This window comes from Aethalodelphis obliquidens, unplaced genomic scaffold, assembly GCF_003676395.1.
Source record: "Aethalodelphis obliquidens isolate GAN/ISIS:26980383/991018 unplaced genomic scaffold, ASM367639v1 scaffold45, whole genome shotgun sequence".
Classification (NCBI taxonomy): domain Eukaryota; kingdom Metazoa; phylum Chordata; class Mammalia; order Artiodactyla; family Delphinidae; genus Aethalodelphis; species Aethalodelphis obliquidens.
The window spans coordinates 7,311,859-7,325,159 of NW_020837989.1; the positions used below are offsets into that span (position 1 = coordinate 7,311,859).

Genomic DNA, 13,301 nt, shown 5'->3' on the forward strand with positions numbered 1-13,301 from the left:
TCCCACAATATAATTAGGCAAAAGAGATGTAACCATCTTATATAAAGCCTATCAATTTTTATTAACTTTCATCTCAATTCTATTAACTCTTATATCTTTAACTTTAGCTTCCATTAGGACCCATTAACAAGACTTGGTCTTACAAGGAGTCTCAGAAACTTTCATTTTTATCCCCTGGCCATTTTATCCATTTTTGTGTAAAAGGCTTTGAGGTCCACAGTGATGGGTTGAGCCAAGGGACTCAGGCCCTTTTGTCAATCTTTTAACTTGATTAATTGTTCTAACTGTTGCCCCAAACAATTGCTGCTCAAGTATCTCAGGGTAATTTTCTTCCAGCCTTATAAATTTTTTTGAACTGGGGTAAATAGAGCAGACCTGTTTGGGTCCCTTTAATGTTGGGGGGGAATGCTAATAGGGTCTCTTTGGCTCATCCAACTTTAGGTGGTGTTGTATCAAAACCTTTGTTTTAATCCCATCAATTCATTTTATTTATCCCACTGCTTAATAACCATCTAAAGATTTCTGTCCTGTTGGGAGGAGTACTTTTAAAATTTCCACCTTGTTGGGGAGAAGTCTCTTGACTTTCTCCTCAGCTTCTTCTTTGTTAATCAACTTAATTAACATTAATTAATCTAATATTTTTATTAGCATCTCTAAGACCCATTGAAGGGAAGCCAAGACCACAAATAAGGCTTCCTAAACCACTTTTTGTTTGTTTAATTTGTTTTAAATTAAGGGTGTTCTCAAGATTAGCTTCTAATTTGGTCTTTCCATGGTACCAATAAAACAGCTATTTATAAGAGAACTCTCTAAAAATTTACCAATTTAGAAGTTTCTCCAACTTAAAGGTCCATTGTCTGGCCATCGATGAGTAGTATTTTAATAGCAACTCAAACCAAGACGACACAAGAGTCATCCTCAAGAGAGAATTCAGAGGATGTGTTACCGAGTCCAGGCTCACTCTGCTCGCCACACGACAGGCCAATACATCAGGAGACGAGGTGTTGAGGCAAGGAATAGCGACTTTATTTGGAAAGCCGGCAGACCGAGAAGATGGCAGACTAGGGTCCCCCCAAACCATCTTATCAGGGTCTGGATGCCAGTTTCTTTTATAGAACAGAGAGGGAGAAGAGGTGAGGAAATAAAGTAAAAAGGCCATTTATCTTGCAAAATAGGAGGGGATCTGTTAATTTCTTCTTTTCTGCAGCCATTCACAGGTGGGTAGGGTCAAAATGTCTCTGTGAGCTGAGCAAAGACACTTTGGTACCCTGTGGCAGGATGCTTACAGCCTTAGACAGTGATTATAATAACAAAAGCAGTGAAAAGTTAAAGTAAAACAAACAGATCCAACATGGATTCAGAATTGGCTCTTCCCTGTTACAGATGCAGCCTTCACAAAGATCCAGAAAGTTTACTCCCCAAAATAGTCTAAGAAAGTAAAGGCCTGCATTGTAGAGGCGATGCAACAAAGGCGGAGATGACAAAGGCTCCTTAGGGGCTGGGACCCCTTCTGATAAATTTCCCTGAAAATTGGCACAGTTAAAGAGACTGCTCGGAATCCCAGTCTATTTGACTGACTGCCAAATGTATGTGTACGTTCTGGACGGCAGAGACCAAGCTCTCCAAACACAGAACAAAATGCCTAAAAAGATCAGTTAGAACGTTTACATCTTAAAGGCATGGGGAGAGAAGTGCAAGTTTCTCCTTTACTGGGGAAAGAGGAAGCAGCAGGAGGCAAAGGTGATGAAAGAGAGAGAGAGAGATGGCATCTGGATCAGGCAGTTCGTATAAAAGAGGATATGAGGGAGGAGCAGAGAGTGAGGCATGGTTAACATTAGCAACTTTTTAAAAATTCTGATGTTGTTTCAAGCAATTTTTTGGTTGGTTTCCTACAAAGAAGTTAGTTTATCATTTCCTCTTCCAGAAGTTTTTAAATACCAATCAAAATAAGCATTCCATTCAGTCTGCTCTTTAACTGTAGACCCACACACAAAAATTAATTTTGGAACGTGAAAAGAGCCCCAATTTGGCCATTTTAGGTTGAGGTTTCCTTTAGTATACTTTCCGCAATTAAGTAAGCATTTGTAAGTATAATTTTCACAGGTAGCATACATGAACCAAGCTGGGGTGTTAGCTGGAGGTTGGCAATCTGTTGCTCCTTTTTTTTTTATTTTGAAAGCTTTGTTTCCCATTCTGGGTTGGTTTGTCAGGATGAACTGCTACAGATGATTGTGTGGTGGGCCAAGGTGCTGTCTGTGAGTTTAACTCCTCTAGGTGTCACCCTAGAGTCGTTTCAGCTCTTTTACATGTCTTGGCTTTTCCCTTTGGCAATCTAAGACCGCCGTGGTTGCTCAGATCACTGAGTGGCCAGCTCTTATACGTGGTTCCCCAGAGGAGCAAGTTTTTTAAATTAAATAACTGGGTTTCCCTATGGGACTGCTACCTGGTATGAGGACTTGCCTCCACCACTCCTGCAAGTTTCTCAGTTGCCTGAGAAAGCCATTGCTGGCCAGGAGGAGATGTCCCTTTTCTTCTTCAGAGCTGAAAACTCTCATGTAACATTTTTACTTTTATTCTGACAAACTCAATTAAAGTAACCAATTCGAGGGAAAATAACAGGCCAGTCTCCTACCTAATCACTCAGTCTGAACCTACTCAGTGTTTTTCAACTGGGGCAACCCAGGTACCTCTTCTTGAAACTAAGTTCAAGGAAGACCTACTCCTCACAGGGAGGGGTTTATCCACCACCAAATAAAACTTAGGATCATCAGCCAATAACGGGAGATCCAGGACCCAGGAGAGACTCAACCAAATTCATCTGGAATCACTGACGAGGCAGACAGGCACAAGGGGCGTCTGCTAGTACCAAGACTCTGGATCCTCATAGAGTTCAAAGGAGAAGTCTTCTCTGAATCCTTTCATGGTCACCAAAACTGTTGACTGAAAGAAAAATGCACAACGTAAAAGTTGCGAGTTAAGTTTTATTCAGGGACCTTACTGAGGACTGTAGCCCAAGAGACAGCCTCTCAGATACCTCTGAGGTATCTTATCCAAAGAGATAAGGGAGGCGCCAGGATATATGAGTTTTTCTGCTGGAAAAACAAAAAAAAACACATAGTCAAGCATCAAAAGATAATCACAAAGAACACACATCTCAAGCTAACAATTTTAGTGTTTTCCTTTGTATGGGAAGATGCAAGCATCTGAGTTCATTGAAATTATTCTTTAGATATGCATTTTAACTATCTAGAGCCAGTCAAAGCACAGAATGCTTCCTGAATTTCCTTCAGGGTGAACTGTCAGTGGGCGACTGCAGTGGCTCATGGCCTAATCCTTGCAGAACTGGAATGGCAGGCCCTAAAATTCATTTGGAAACTTGATTGATGCATGAAACCCCAAAGTCTTGAACCACATAAACTATGTACATGGGAGGGTTTTGTTTTGTTTTGTTTTAATTCTAGAGTTTCTACTATGCACTAGGGATATAAGGGAACATGGGAATAACTAAACTACAGCTTCAGAGTCTTGGATTCAAATCAGATCCCTGCCTTTAGGCAAGTGAAGTAAACTTTTCTGAGCCTCGGTTTCCTCATCTAATGAGGATAATAAGAGTGCCTACCTTATGTAACACACTTAGTCTAGAGCTAGGCACATGTGAGTGTATCATCATTTTTATCTAGGCAACAGGAGAGCCATAGTAAACAACCACAGGCTATGAAAAGGTGGCTGAGGAAACAAGGATGGGGTAATAAATTCCACCTGAGTATTGGTTTCATGGTTGTTTTTGAAGTCCCTAACTTCCAGCCCAAAAGAGTACTTGTGTTCATTTCCACCAGATTATATTGGGTTGGCCAAAAAGTTCATTCAGGTTTTTCCGTAACATCTTACAGGAATCCGAACTTTTTGGCCAACTCAGTACAACCTCAGGCAAAGCATTCCCCGGCTGTCTGCCTCAGTTCTCTAATCTATTAAAGAGGGGCAATTCTTCCTAGTCCATAGAGTAGTGGAACTCAAACTCTGGCCAGTATCAGAACCACCTGGGGAACTTGGTAAAAATAGAAAGGCTCGAATTCTCCGTACTTCAATAAGTCTGGGTCTCTGTGTGCTTTACTATCTCCCCAGGTGATTCTGATAACACACCAACTTTCCAAACTGCGATAAAAGAATAAAAAACACAAGGTTCTCTGTTTACTTTAAAGGGTCATAAAGATTCTCATTACTTAAATCCCATTTGTTCCACCTTCTATGGAGAGGTCAGGCAGTTCAGGCTGTCCTCACATAAGTTGTATGTGCCCCAACCCAAGAGGAGCTGGACCTGCATCTCAGCATCCAGTGGGAATGAAAAGCACAGGCCCTGGGGTCCTCAGTCCCGTGGAGGCCCTCTATAATCTAGTACCTATTTCACCAAGGGGGAAAGGGGAGCAATACCTTTCCCAGGATCACAATGGTAGAGCTGTAGTGGAACCCAGAGCTACAGATGCCTGGACCAGTGTTAGATGGGCTTATTTTGGAGGCTCTCGTCCTGGAAGAATCCCTCTTGCCTGCTGACAGGTGGTACAACAAGTTGGAAGTCTGCAGGCCGTGCCCTGCAGGTTTTCTTGTAGGTGATGATATCTGGGAAGGGCCCCAGCCAAATTCTGATATTCCAGCAGCCCTGTTCCCAAAGGCTTGAAGATTAACTCAGGGTTCTTCTCCAAACCTGGAGAAGAAAGCAAGAACTAGTATATATATATATTTTTTGGCCACACCACATAGCTTGTGGAATCTTAGTTCCCTGACCAGGGATTGAACCTGGGGCCACCACCACAGTGAAAGCGCCAAGTCCAAACCACTGGACAACCAGGGAAGTCCCAAGAACTATTCTTTTTTTTTTTTTTTTTCTTTTGCGGTACGCGGGCCTCTCACTGTTGTGGCCTCTCCCGTTGCGGAGCACAGGCTCCGGACGTGCAGGCTCAGCGGCCATGGCTCACGGGCCCAGCCGCTCCGCGGCATGTGGGATCCTCCCGGACCGGGGCACGAACCCGCGTCCCCTGCATCTGCAGGCGGACTCTCAACCACTGTGCCACCAAGGAAGCCCCCAAGAACTATTCTTATATCTGAACATCTCAAGACAATCTTATTTACTGATCTTGTTGCCTGAACAAGAATAAAGAACTATCGGTGGATGAGATCTGAGATTAACATCACATTATGGAATCTCTGCCGCCCCACAGGCCAGGAATACTGCCATGTAAATGGTGCTGGACGAGGGAATAGAGGATGTTTCTCAAACCACAGTGAGTGTTTCAGTTGATTCAGGGCAAGAAACTTGAAGAGTGGGGCAAGGATTCAAACCAATAGGTCAGTGTAGTGGTCAAAGCCTCAGCCTTCAGAGATAGAAAGATCTGACTAGGGTAGAGTTTGGGCTCTGCAGAGGATTTGCTGCGGCCTTGGGCAAGCTATTCTTTACTTCCCTGAGCCTCAGTTTCCACATCTGTAAAAACAAAATAACAGTGCTACCCAGAGAAGTAGACAGGCTTTGTGGAGTCTGAAGCTTATACCACTGGGAAGGGGATTGGGGGTAGCAGTAAGGGGTGGAGAGCGCCTCTTTAAGAAAAAGAACACAAAATTACAAATTCAAAATTGCATGTAGGACCTTGGAAAGGGTCCCGTGTGAGGGAGGGGCCCAGACAAATCTGTCTTGAATGCTACCAGTTAGCTGTGAGACCATTTAAATAAAGCTCGTGGCACATGAGATGATGACATGGGGAATGGTGTGTCCTGAGTAAATGCTATAATTTTGAGGGAGGAGGAAATTTTGGCCCATTCATCTGTCACTGAAGCAGAGATAATGACAGAGAACGGAAACCTCCAAAGCCTTCTTTAGCTGCAGAGTTCTGTCCTCACTGCCACATGTGACCTTAGGCAACTCACACCCTCTCCTGAGGCCAGCGCTAGGCTAAGGGTTGAACAATCTCTGCCTCTCCGTCCCTTTGCAAAAGAATCCCCACTCCTCTCTCCCTGGAGCCTCACAGAAGCTAAGAAGCAGTTCGAGGTGAGTAAGTGCTCCTTTTTTTTCCAGCTTAAGAAAGGGAGCTCCCAGAAGGATGCCTTAGAGCAGGCATGCAGCCAGTGAGAAGCGGAGCCCCTGCCCCAACGGAGGTGGCAGGGCGGGATAGATATTCTCTTGGATGTAGAAATAGGTTATTGGCTAAAAAGCCTGACGCGTTGGGCTCTCGTCCCTACTCTGTCACTTTTTTAGGTATGTGACCTTAGGCAGGTCCCTTTAGTTCAGAGCCTGATTTCCTCATTAGTTAATTTATAGGACTAAGTGAGAAAATATAGGTAAAGCACTTAGAGGAGCATCTATCCCTTAGTGAAATGATTAATAAATAGTAGTTATCAAAATGATCAGTGTCGTAGTCGCTGTTGCCGTTACTGTTGCTAGGTAAGCGGGGATGACTCCCTCCGCAGTGCCCTCCCCTCCTCTCCTCCTCCTCCTGGCCATTGCTCCTCTTCCACTGGGCTTCTTCGGGGCAGGAGGCGCACCCTCCGGCGGAGGTGGGCGGGGCCTCGTTCTCGCTTGGCCCGCGCCTGCTAAGGGCACAAGCCGCCGCTGAGCTGGGGTTTGCACCTGACTGGACACCTTCCTGCTCAGTGCAGACCCCACCATCACCGGGAGCCCTCTCTTTGTGAACAGCCATGTCCATGACAAAGAGTGCCGGGGGTCCCCAGGGAGCTGTTGACCTCAAACTGGACCTCAAGCCCTCTTCCGAAAGTGCCAAGAAGTTTCAGAACAAGGATTCCAGTTTCTTGGATGGAAGCCCTTCTGAGTCGCCGGACTTGGAAACGACCAAGGGCATAACGTGAGTGCTCTTTTCTGCCATCCCCAGTTCTGCCTTCCAGCCTGGAAGCTTGCAGTGGCAAAAACCCTGAGGCGGGTGTGTCTGACCCCCAACCCATCATGCAGCCTTGGGGAAACCAGAGCTGCAAAAGGTACAGTCAGAGACTGAGTCAACTTGAGAACTTAAAGGGGCAGGAGGGGAGACTGTCAGAAAGCCCTTAGGATAGAGTGATGTAGCCCCCAACATGTGCAGGTGGGGAAACTAAGGCAAGTTACCCCAGGCCACGCACTGGCTCATTGGCAGGATGGGGGCTGGACTCCAGTGCTGGCCCTAGAGTCTGTCTGTCTGTCTGTTTCTTTTTCATTGAAGTATAGCCCTAGAGTCAGTTTTACTCCTGGCCAGTCCTGATAATGTCCGGGAGAGGGGCAGAATCCCCAGCCTCTTGGTGGAGAAGGTGACACTTGAGCTAAGACCACAGACAACCAAGCATTGCCTCCTTCCTGCAGTTACCCGGGCCTGTACTTCCATTGACAACTGCAGTGACAACATCAAAAGCACAGTATGTAGAACAGTCTAGTTTCTTCCACCTCCCTGGGGTATGTGTGGGGGGAAGGGGGGGGGTCACTCATGAGGCTTTCAGACCGTGATAAGGAGGGGTGTACTGGAAGAGTTTCGGCAGGAAAGCCAAGCTCCAGCTCCCTTCGCCTCCACCATTCAAGCAGCGTGGCTAGTTCACTGAGGAAAATGGGTGGGGCGACTGGCTGACGTGGTGGTCAGATTCCGCAGCTTGATGACGGAAATGTTGACCCTGTCGGTGTAGTAGAAAGGTCACTTGCATCCAAGGTGTGAGTCTGCTCCTTCTTTCTCGAAGCCTCCGTTTCCCCCATATGCAAAATGGGGACACATTGTGAATTTAAGGAGGTTGCCTGTGGCAGTTACATCTGAAAGGTTGAGTGTTGTGTGGGTCGGGGGAGAGTGTGCAGCAAAGAGGGAGAAAGAGGCAGGCAAAGCTCCTCCCACTGCCACCCTGTGGGACCATTCAGGGATGGACACAATGACTGACGTTGTGACCGGGTTCACTTGCCCCAGGACTAGTCCCCCAGGGTTGCTAAGAATTCAGGATCCTGAGGGTGAGATCTCCAGGCCTTGGGGCCATCCACTACTGAGGTGGGCTATTTCTCCATCGGAGGCCTTGAGGGAACCAGTCCTGAACGGTTGGGTTGGAATAGTGACATCTTATGGAAAAACCCGAACGAAATTTTCGGCCAACCCAATAAGATATGGTTTGATGGCAACTTTAGCTACTTAAGAATCAAAGAAAGAAAGCAAGTCAGAACTAGCTCCTGGCTTGGAGGGAGGCAATAAACAGGTTGGGTAAGCATGGTACCTATGGAGTTAGCTCACCGGGGTTTGAATTCCCACTTTAGCTACTTACCAGCCTGAGCAAGTGATAGAACGTAGTACTCTAGTTTCTCCCCTGTGAGATAACAGTTGGCTCCTTCCCAGGGTGGCTGCAAAGACAAATTGTGCAGGAAGCCCCCAAGCTTAGTGCCCGTAAGCCGACTTCTGTGACTACAGTGACGTTCCGAAGTCACCAAAGGAGTTAAGGCTAGAACCCAGGTCTCCTGCCTCCCAGCCCAGTGCTTTGCACAGCTCACCACATTATTAAGTTGTCTGAGTGGCCCAAAGTTAAATTCAGATCTCCTAAGTCCTTTAGTTAGAAAGTTCCAAGTGACCCTTTGACCCTAGTTGCAAAACAAGTCCATCATTGGAGGGCCGTGGGGTGCAGTGCTCAATCAGCGATGTTGACACCCACAGGGAGAGAGAAAGGGACGCAGAGACTCTCCACCCTCTTTCTCCCACAGTTTTTCTCTTTAACCCTTAACAAATAAATGGGCAGGTCCTCAGGAAGCTAGAGGATTCAGGGATTAATATAAAGAACATTTATATTAATCCCTGAATGTTTGAGGCAGTTCTTCCAAAAATATTCCTCCTAACATTCATAGAGGCTCAGCAAAGTGGACATGTTGCCCAAGATAACACAGCTAGTTAAGTAATAGATCAAACCCATGCCCCCGAAGTAGAGGCGTGGAGTCTTAACCACTGGACCAGCAGGGAAGTGCAGCCTTGGGTTTTAATCCCTGGTTTGTCCAACCCCAGAGACCAGGCTCCTTCCATAATACCTCTGCTGTTCTTCATAGGAAGTCTCTTCACTTGGAAGGCTGTCATGGGGAATTTCCAAGGTTTCTCAAGTTATAAATGTTAACCCGATACTCATCTTAGTTTAACCTTGTCCAGGTACAAAGAGGTGTAAAAGTAGGTTGTTTAGTTAATTCACCACCAGAGAGGATACCTCCCTAGAACTTTACCCCGGCTGGCTTAGACCTTGTCTTCTGGACCACCTTCACATCTGTCTTAAAAGTCTGAGTGTTGGGTTTTGTTTTTGCCGGAGGTAGGAGGAGACTTGCCATTCCCCAGTTTGATGTCCTGGCCTGAGGGAAAAAAAAATCCCTCTGGAGCCCAAACCCTAAACAACCCTGTCCCAACAGACCCCATCTGGGGACCAAGTCATTTGACCTCTTCATTAGTCACAATGATTTCTCTTTGCTGCCTGCCCTTTCTCCTTTTCTCTGAGTTCAGTCCTATATCTGCTACCAGTATTATGACCTTGGGCTGTTCTCTGCCCTCTCTGAGCCTTATTTCCCTCAATTATGAAATGGGGCTGTCCCTTTAACCCATCTCTCTGGGCTCCTTTCCGGGAGGCAGTCCAGTAAAATTGGGTGAAGAACAAAGACTCTGAGGCAGTTCTGGGTTCAAATTCTGGCTCCCCAATATATCCTTAGGTAAGTCATTTTTTAAAAATCTCTATTCCTCAGTTTCCTCATCTGCAAAATAAGGGCAATAACCTGCTTCCTTGTCTTGACAAGAGGATTAAATGAGATAATACATGTAATCCTTAGCATAATGTCTGTTATATAGTAAGTGTTCTAATGGCATATATCGAGTGTTAGCTGATAAAACCAGGACAGTTCTGGGCAAACTGGGATGGTTGGTCACCCTACACGAGACCCAGAGTGCCAGCAAAGGCCGTGGAGACTGAAAGACAACCAGGAGCCCACCTATCCAGCTCAGCTCAGGTGTGGGCACGCTGGGACAGAATGCCTGTTGGATCGCCTCACCTCTGCACACCCATATGCTCATGTCTTTTTCCTCTCCTTTAGAGCATTCCAGGCCTTGGTTCACCTGGTGAAAGGTAACATAGGCACAGGGGTCCTGGGACTACCCCTGGCTATGAAGAATGCAGGCATCCTGGTAAGAGGGGCTGCCACAGGTGGGGCCAGTACAACTGGATGGTAGCAAGGAGGTAGGAGGACAGCCTCTAAAGGTTTTTAGTAGCCTACAGTGAGCAATCTTTCGGAAAGGCAGCTTGGTCCAGACTTGGAGTCTAGATATCTAGCCTAGGTTTGAGTTCTGACCCTGCCACAGACTTTGAGTGGCCTCAGCAAGTCAGTTGTCCACTGTCCAGGCCTCAGCTTCCTCCCCTGTGGAATGCAAGGGTTGGACTACGACTAGTTTTCCAGCTGTGCTCTGTAGAGCACTCGCTCTCAGGGGCACCTCAGAGGCCACTAAGGACCGCAATTCTGAGCCCTTACTCCTTCCACAATACCCCATTGTGATTGCCTTTTGCACTTTCCCAGAGTACGACTTGAGGGCATCTTTGCAAGAATAGATAACATTGTAAGTCAAGTATACTTCAAGAAAGGAAAAAGAAAAGAAAGAATCGCTGTTACTGCTGAAAAGGGTTTGCAAACCAGTTTGCTAGAAAATTCTTTGAGTCCGGAATATTATCTGCACTACCAAATCTCTCCTGGCCGAGTTATTCACAAGTCCATTCTCTTCTCTCTTCCCTTGCCCCTTGGCCCTTCCTCCAGGTGGGCCCTCTCAGTTTGCTGGCCATGGGCTTCATCTCCTGTCACTGTATGCACATCTTGGTCAGGTGTGCCCAGCGCTTCTGCCACAGGTGAGGAAAACACCGTCCTCTTGTCACTTCCTTTGGTACTTGGTTCTCAGGGACATCCCAGAAGCATCCCACATATAACAAGGGTTCACTTCTTAATTTCTTCCAACAAGGCCAAGAAAAAGAGAAAAGCATTTGGGGCAGGGACCTAAATGCAGCTCTACCACATGACTCATTAGGTGATCTCAATCAGGCCGTTGTGCTTATCTGCTTGGCTCATCTATAAATTGGGCATAAACAATCCATGCCTAACCCTGCCTCAGAGAATTGTCATGAGGATCCAATGGGATCAAGGATATGAGAACCACTGTACCCATGCAAGGTGTGTATTATTACCCATGTTATATAGTCACCATCCCACTTGACAGGTAAGGAAAACAAGCCACTGAGGAAATACCACCAGGTGTCAAAACCTGAACTAGAACCTGGGTTTCTGCCCCAGTGTTCTTTCCGTTCTAGCTGGGTTCTGTCTTTCTATGGGTCTCCTGACTTTTCAGTATATTATCTTAATTTAAACTGCCTCTTGGTAACTGTATGCAGTCTCTCCTGCAGACTTAACAAGCCCTTTATGGACTACGGGGATACGGTGATGCATGGACTAGAAGCCAGCCCCAGCACCTGGCTCCGGAACCACGCACACTGGGGAAGGTACCTTGTTTTTGCTTTGCCCAAAGTAGGGAAGACATGTGGCTGTCAGGGATGCTCTCTTCCCTGGACAGTTGGCTCGTGTAACACAGAACGCTGGACTTCACATGAAAGGGATTCAATGGCAGTCTTCCTGATCCAGCCCCACTCCTTGTATATACAGGGTTCTCATTCCTTTGCTATGCAACTTGAATATCATTCACTTTTTCATTAAACCACATTTATCTAGTTGCGACTATGTACCAGGCCCTAGAAATACTGTGGGGAACAAGGCAAACAAAGCTTTGCCTGTGCAGAATCCATAGTCCAATGGGAAACACAGACCTTAAACAGTTTAGGACACAGTTACTTAATAGCCACTGGGATAAGTACCGTGAAGGAAAGAAGTACTAGTTGCTACCAAGTAGGTAAGGAGATGTACGTAGGTTCAGGTAGGCTTCCTAGGATGGAACAGTTGAGATGAGTTCTGAAGGAAGGCATTCTTAGGAATGAGGAATTACCTAGGGAAAAGTGGGCAGGAGCCTGAAGGGCCTTCCAGGAAGAGGAGCAAGCTATGAGGTCCTGAGGCAAGAGGGAGTATGTGACAGTTTCAGGGTAAAAAACGACCAGGTAGCTTGAGGGCAGATAGGGAGATGATGCTGAAGAAGGATCCAAGGGCCCAAACAAGCTGTACATTTTAGACCCTCTTCAAGGTCTTGTTCTTTTCTTAAAAGCATCCAGGAAACCATTGGAGGGTTTTAATCAGAGGCTTTCCTGTTTTAATCATATTTGCATTGTCTGAAGATCTGTCCGGCTTCTGTAAGGAGAAGAGATTGTAAGGGAGCAAGAATAGACTTAGACCCATGAAGAGGCTGTTGACAATGTCCAGGCAGGTGACAGTGATGGCTGGGTCCAAGCTGGTGGCAGTGGGGATGGAGAAAAGTGAATTTGGTCATGATTTGGGCCCCAGGGTTGTGGGGAAAGGAAAGAAAGAGTCGAGGTTGACTCAGGCTTCTGATGCCTTCTGTTTTGCGTATTCAAGCAGAGATGTCAAGTGGGTAGTTATATGTATAGGTTTGAACCTGTCTTCATGCAGGAGACACTGAAGTCATCAGCTATGATGCCAGGGGACAGAAGAGGTCCCTTAGGGAGAGAGTATATAGTGAGAAGAAAAGAGAGAAAAAGACCAAGACGTTGAGGGTTCCTTGGTGAGCTGAAGTCTACCTCCTGCAACCTCCACTTTTTTGCTTTTGGAGATGATGGAAACAGTCAACGCCTTCTGTCTCCTGGTACTTGGGACTAAACCTAGCCTTTGGTCTTTGTTTTCCCACCTCTCCCCACCCTGTCTGTCTACTCTTTTCTACTCACCTCTAGATTATCAAAGTCTCTCTTGAACTGTGATACCCCAAACTGCACTACCTGAGGCGTGCCTTGCTCATGAGCATCGTGGGTCTGGCACGTCTCTTGACCCAAAGCCCATTCACATACTGAATTAATAAATTCAGCCTATGAGCAGACTAGGAAGGCTATGGGATGATTTCTAGTATTTTCCCAATTGTGTGACCCAAGAGGTGGCTTTTGCCTGTCGCAATGTGTCAGATCCTTCTACTTATTGTTGGGCATGTAAGGTAGATTTTCCTGCTCTATTTAGGAATTTCACTCCACTAATTATCTCCTCTCCTATAACTTGAACTTCTTTTTTGAACTATGGGCTCTTCCTCTCAACATTGAAATGTGTTCATGTATCTCCATCTTAAAAATAATAAAATAAATTAATAAAGCCTCCTGGACCTTATACCGTCCTCTATCTCATATTCATTATCTGATTATTCAAC

The 13,301-nt window shown here is 46.1% G+C and overlaps 1 protein-coding gene across 2 annotated transcripts in view; it reads left to right on the forward strand.

Moving 5' to 3' along the window:
- Nucleotides 1-4,983: 4,983 nt before the first annotated feature.
- Nucleotides 4,984-13,301, forward strand: part of LOC113606836 (proton-coupled amino acid transporter 2-like) — a 30,526-nt gene continuing 22,208 nt past the window's right edge. For both annotated transcript variants that reach the window (XM_027081499.1, XM_027081498.1), the window contains exons 1-5: nucleotides 4,984-5,276; nucleotides 6,680-6,845; nucleotides 10,046-10,136; nucleotides 10,757-10,845; nucleotides 11,395-11,490. In XM_027081499.1, coding sequence (XP_026937300.1) covers nucleotides 5,165-5,276; nucleotides 6,680-6,845; nucleotides 10,046-10,136; nucleotides 10,757-10,845; nucleotides 11,395-11,490 — 554 coding nt within the window. In that variant the 5' untranslated portion in view covers nucleotides 4,984-5,164. The remainder of the gene's footprint in view (nucleotides 5,277-6,679; nucleotides 6,846-10,045; nucleotides 10,137-10,756; nucleotides 10,846-11,394; nucleotides 11,491-13,301) is intronic.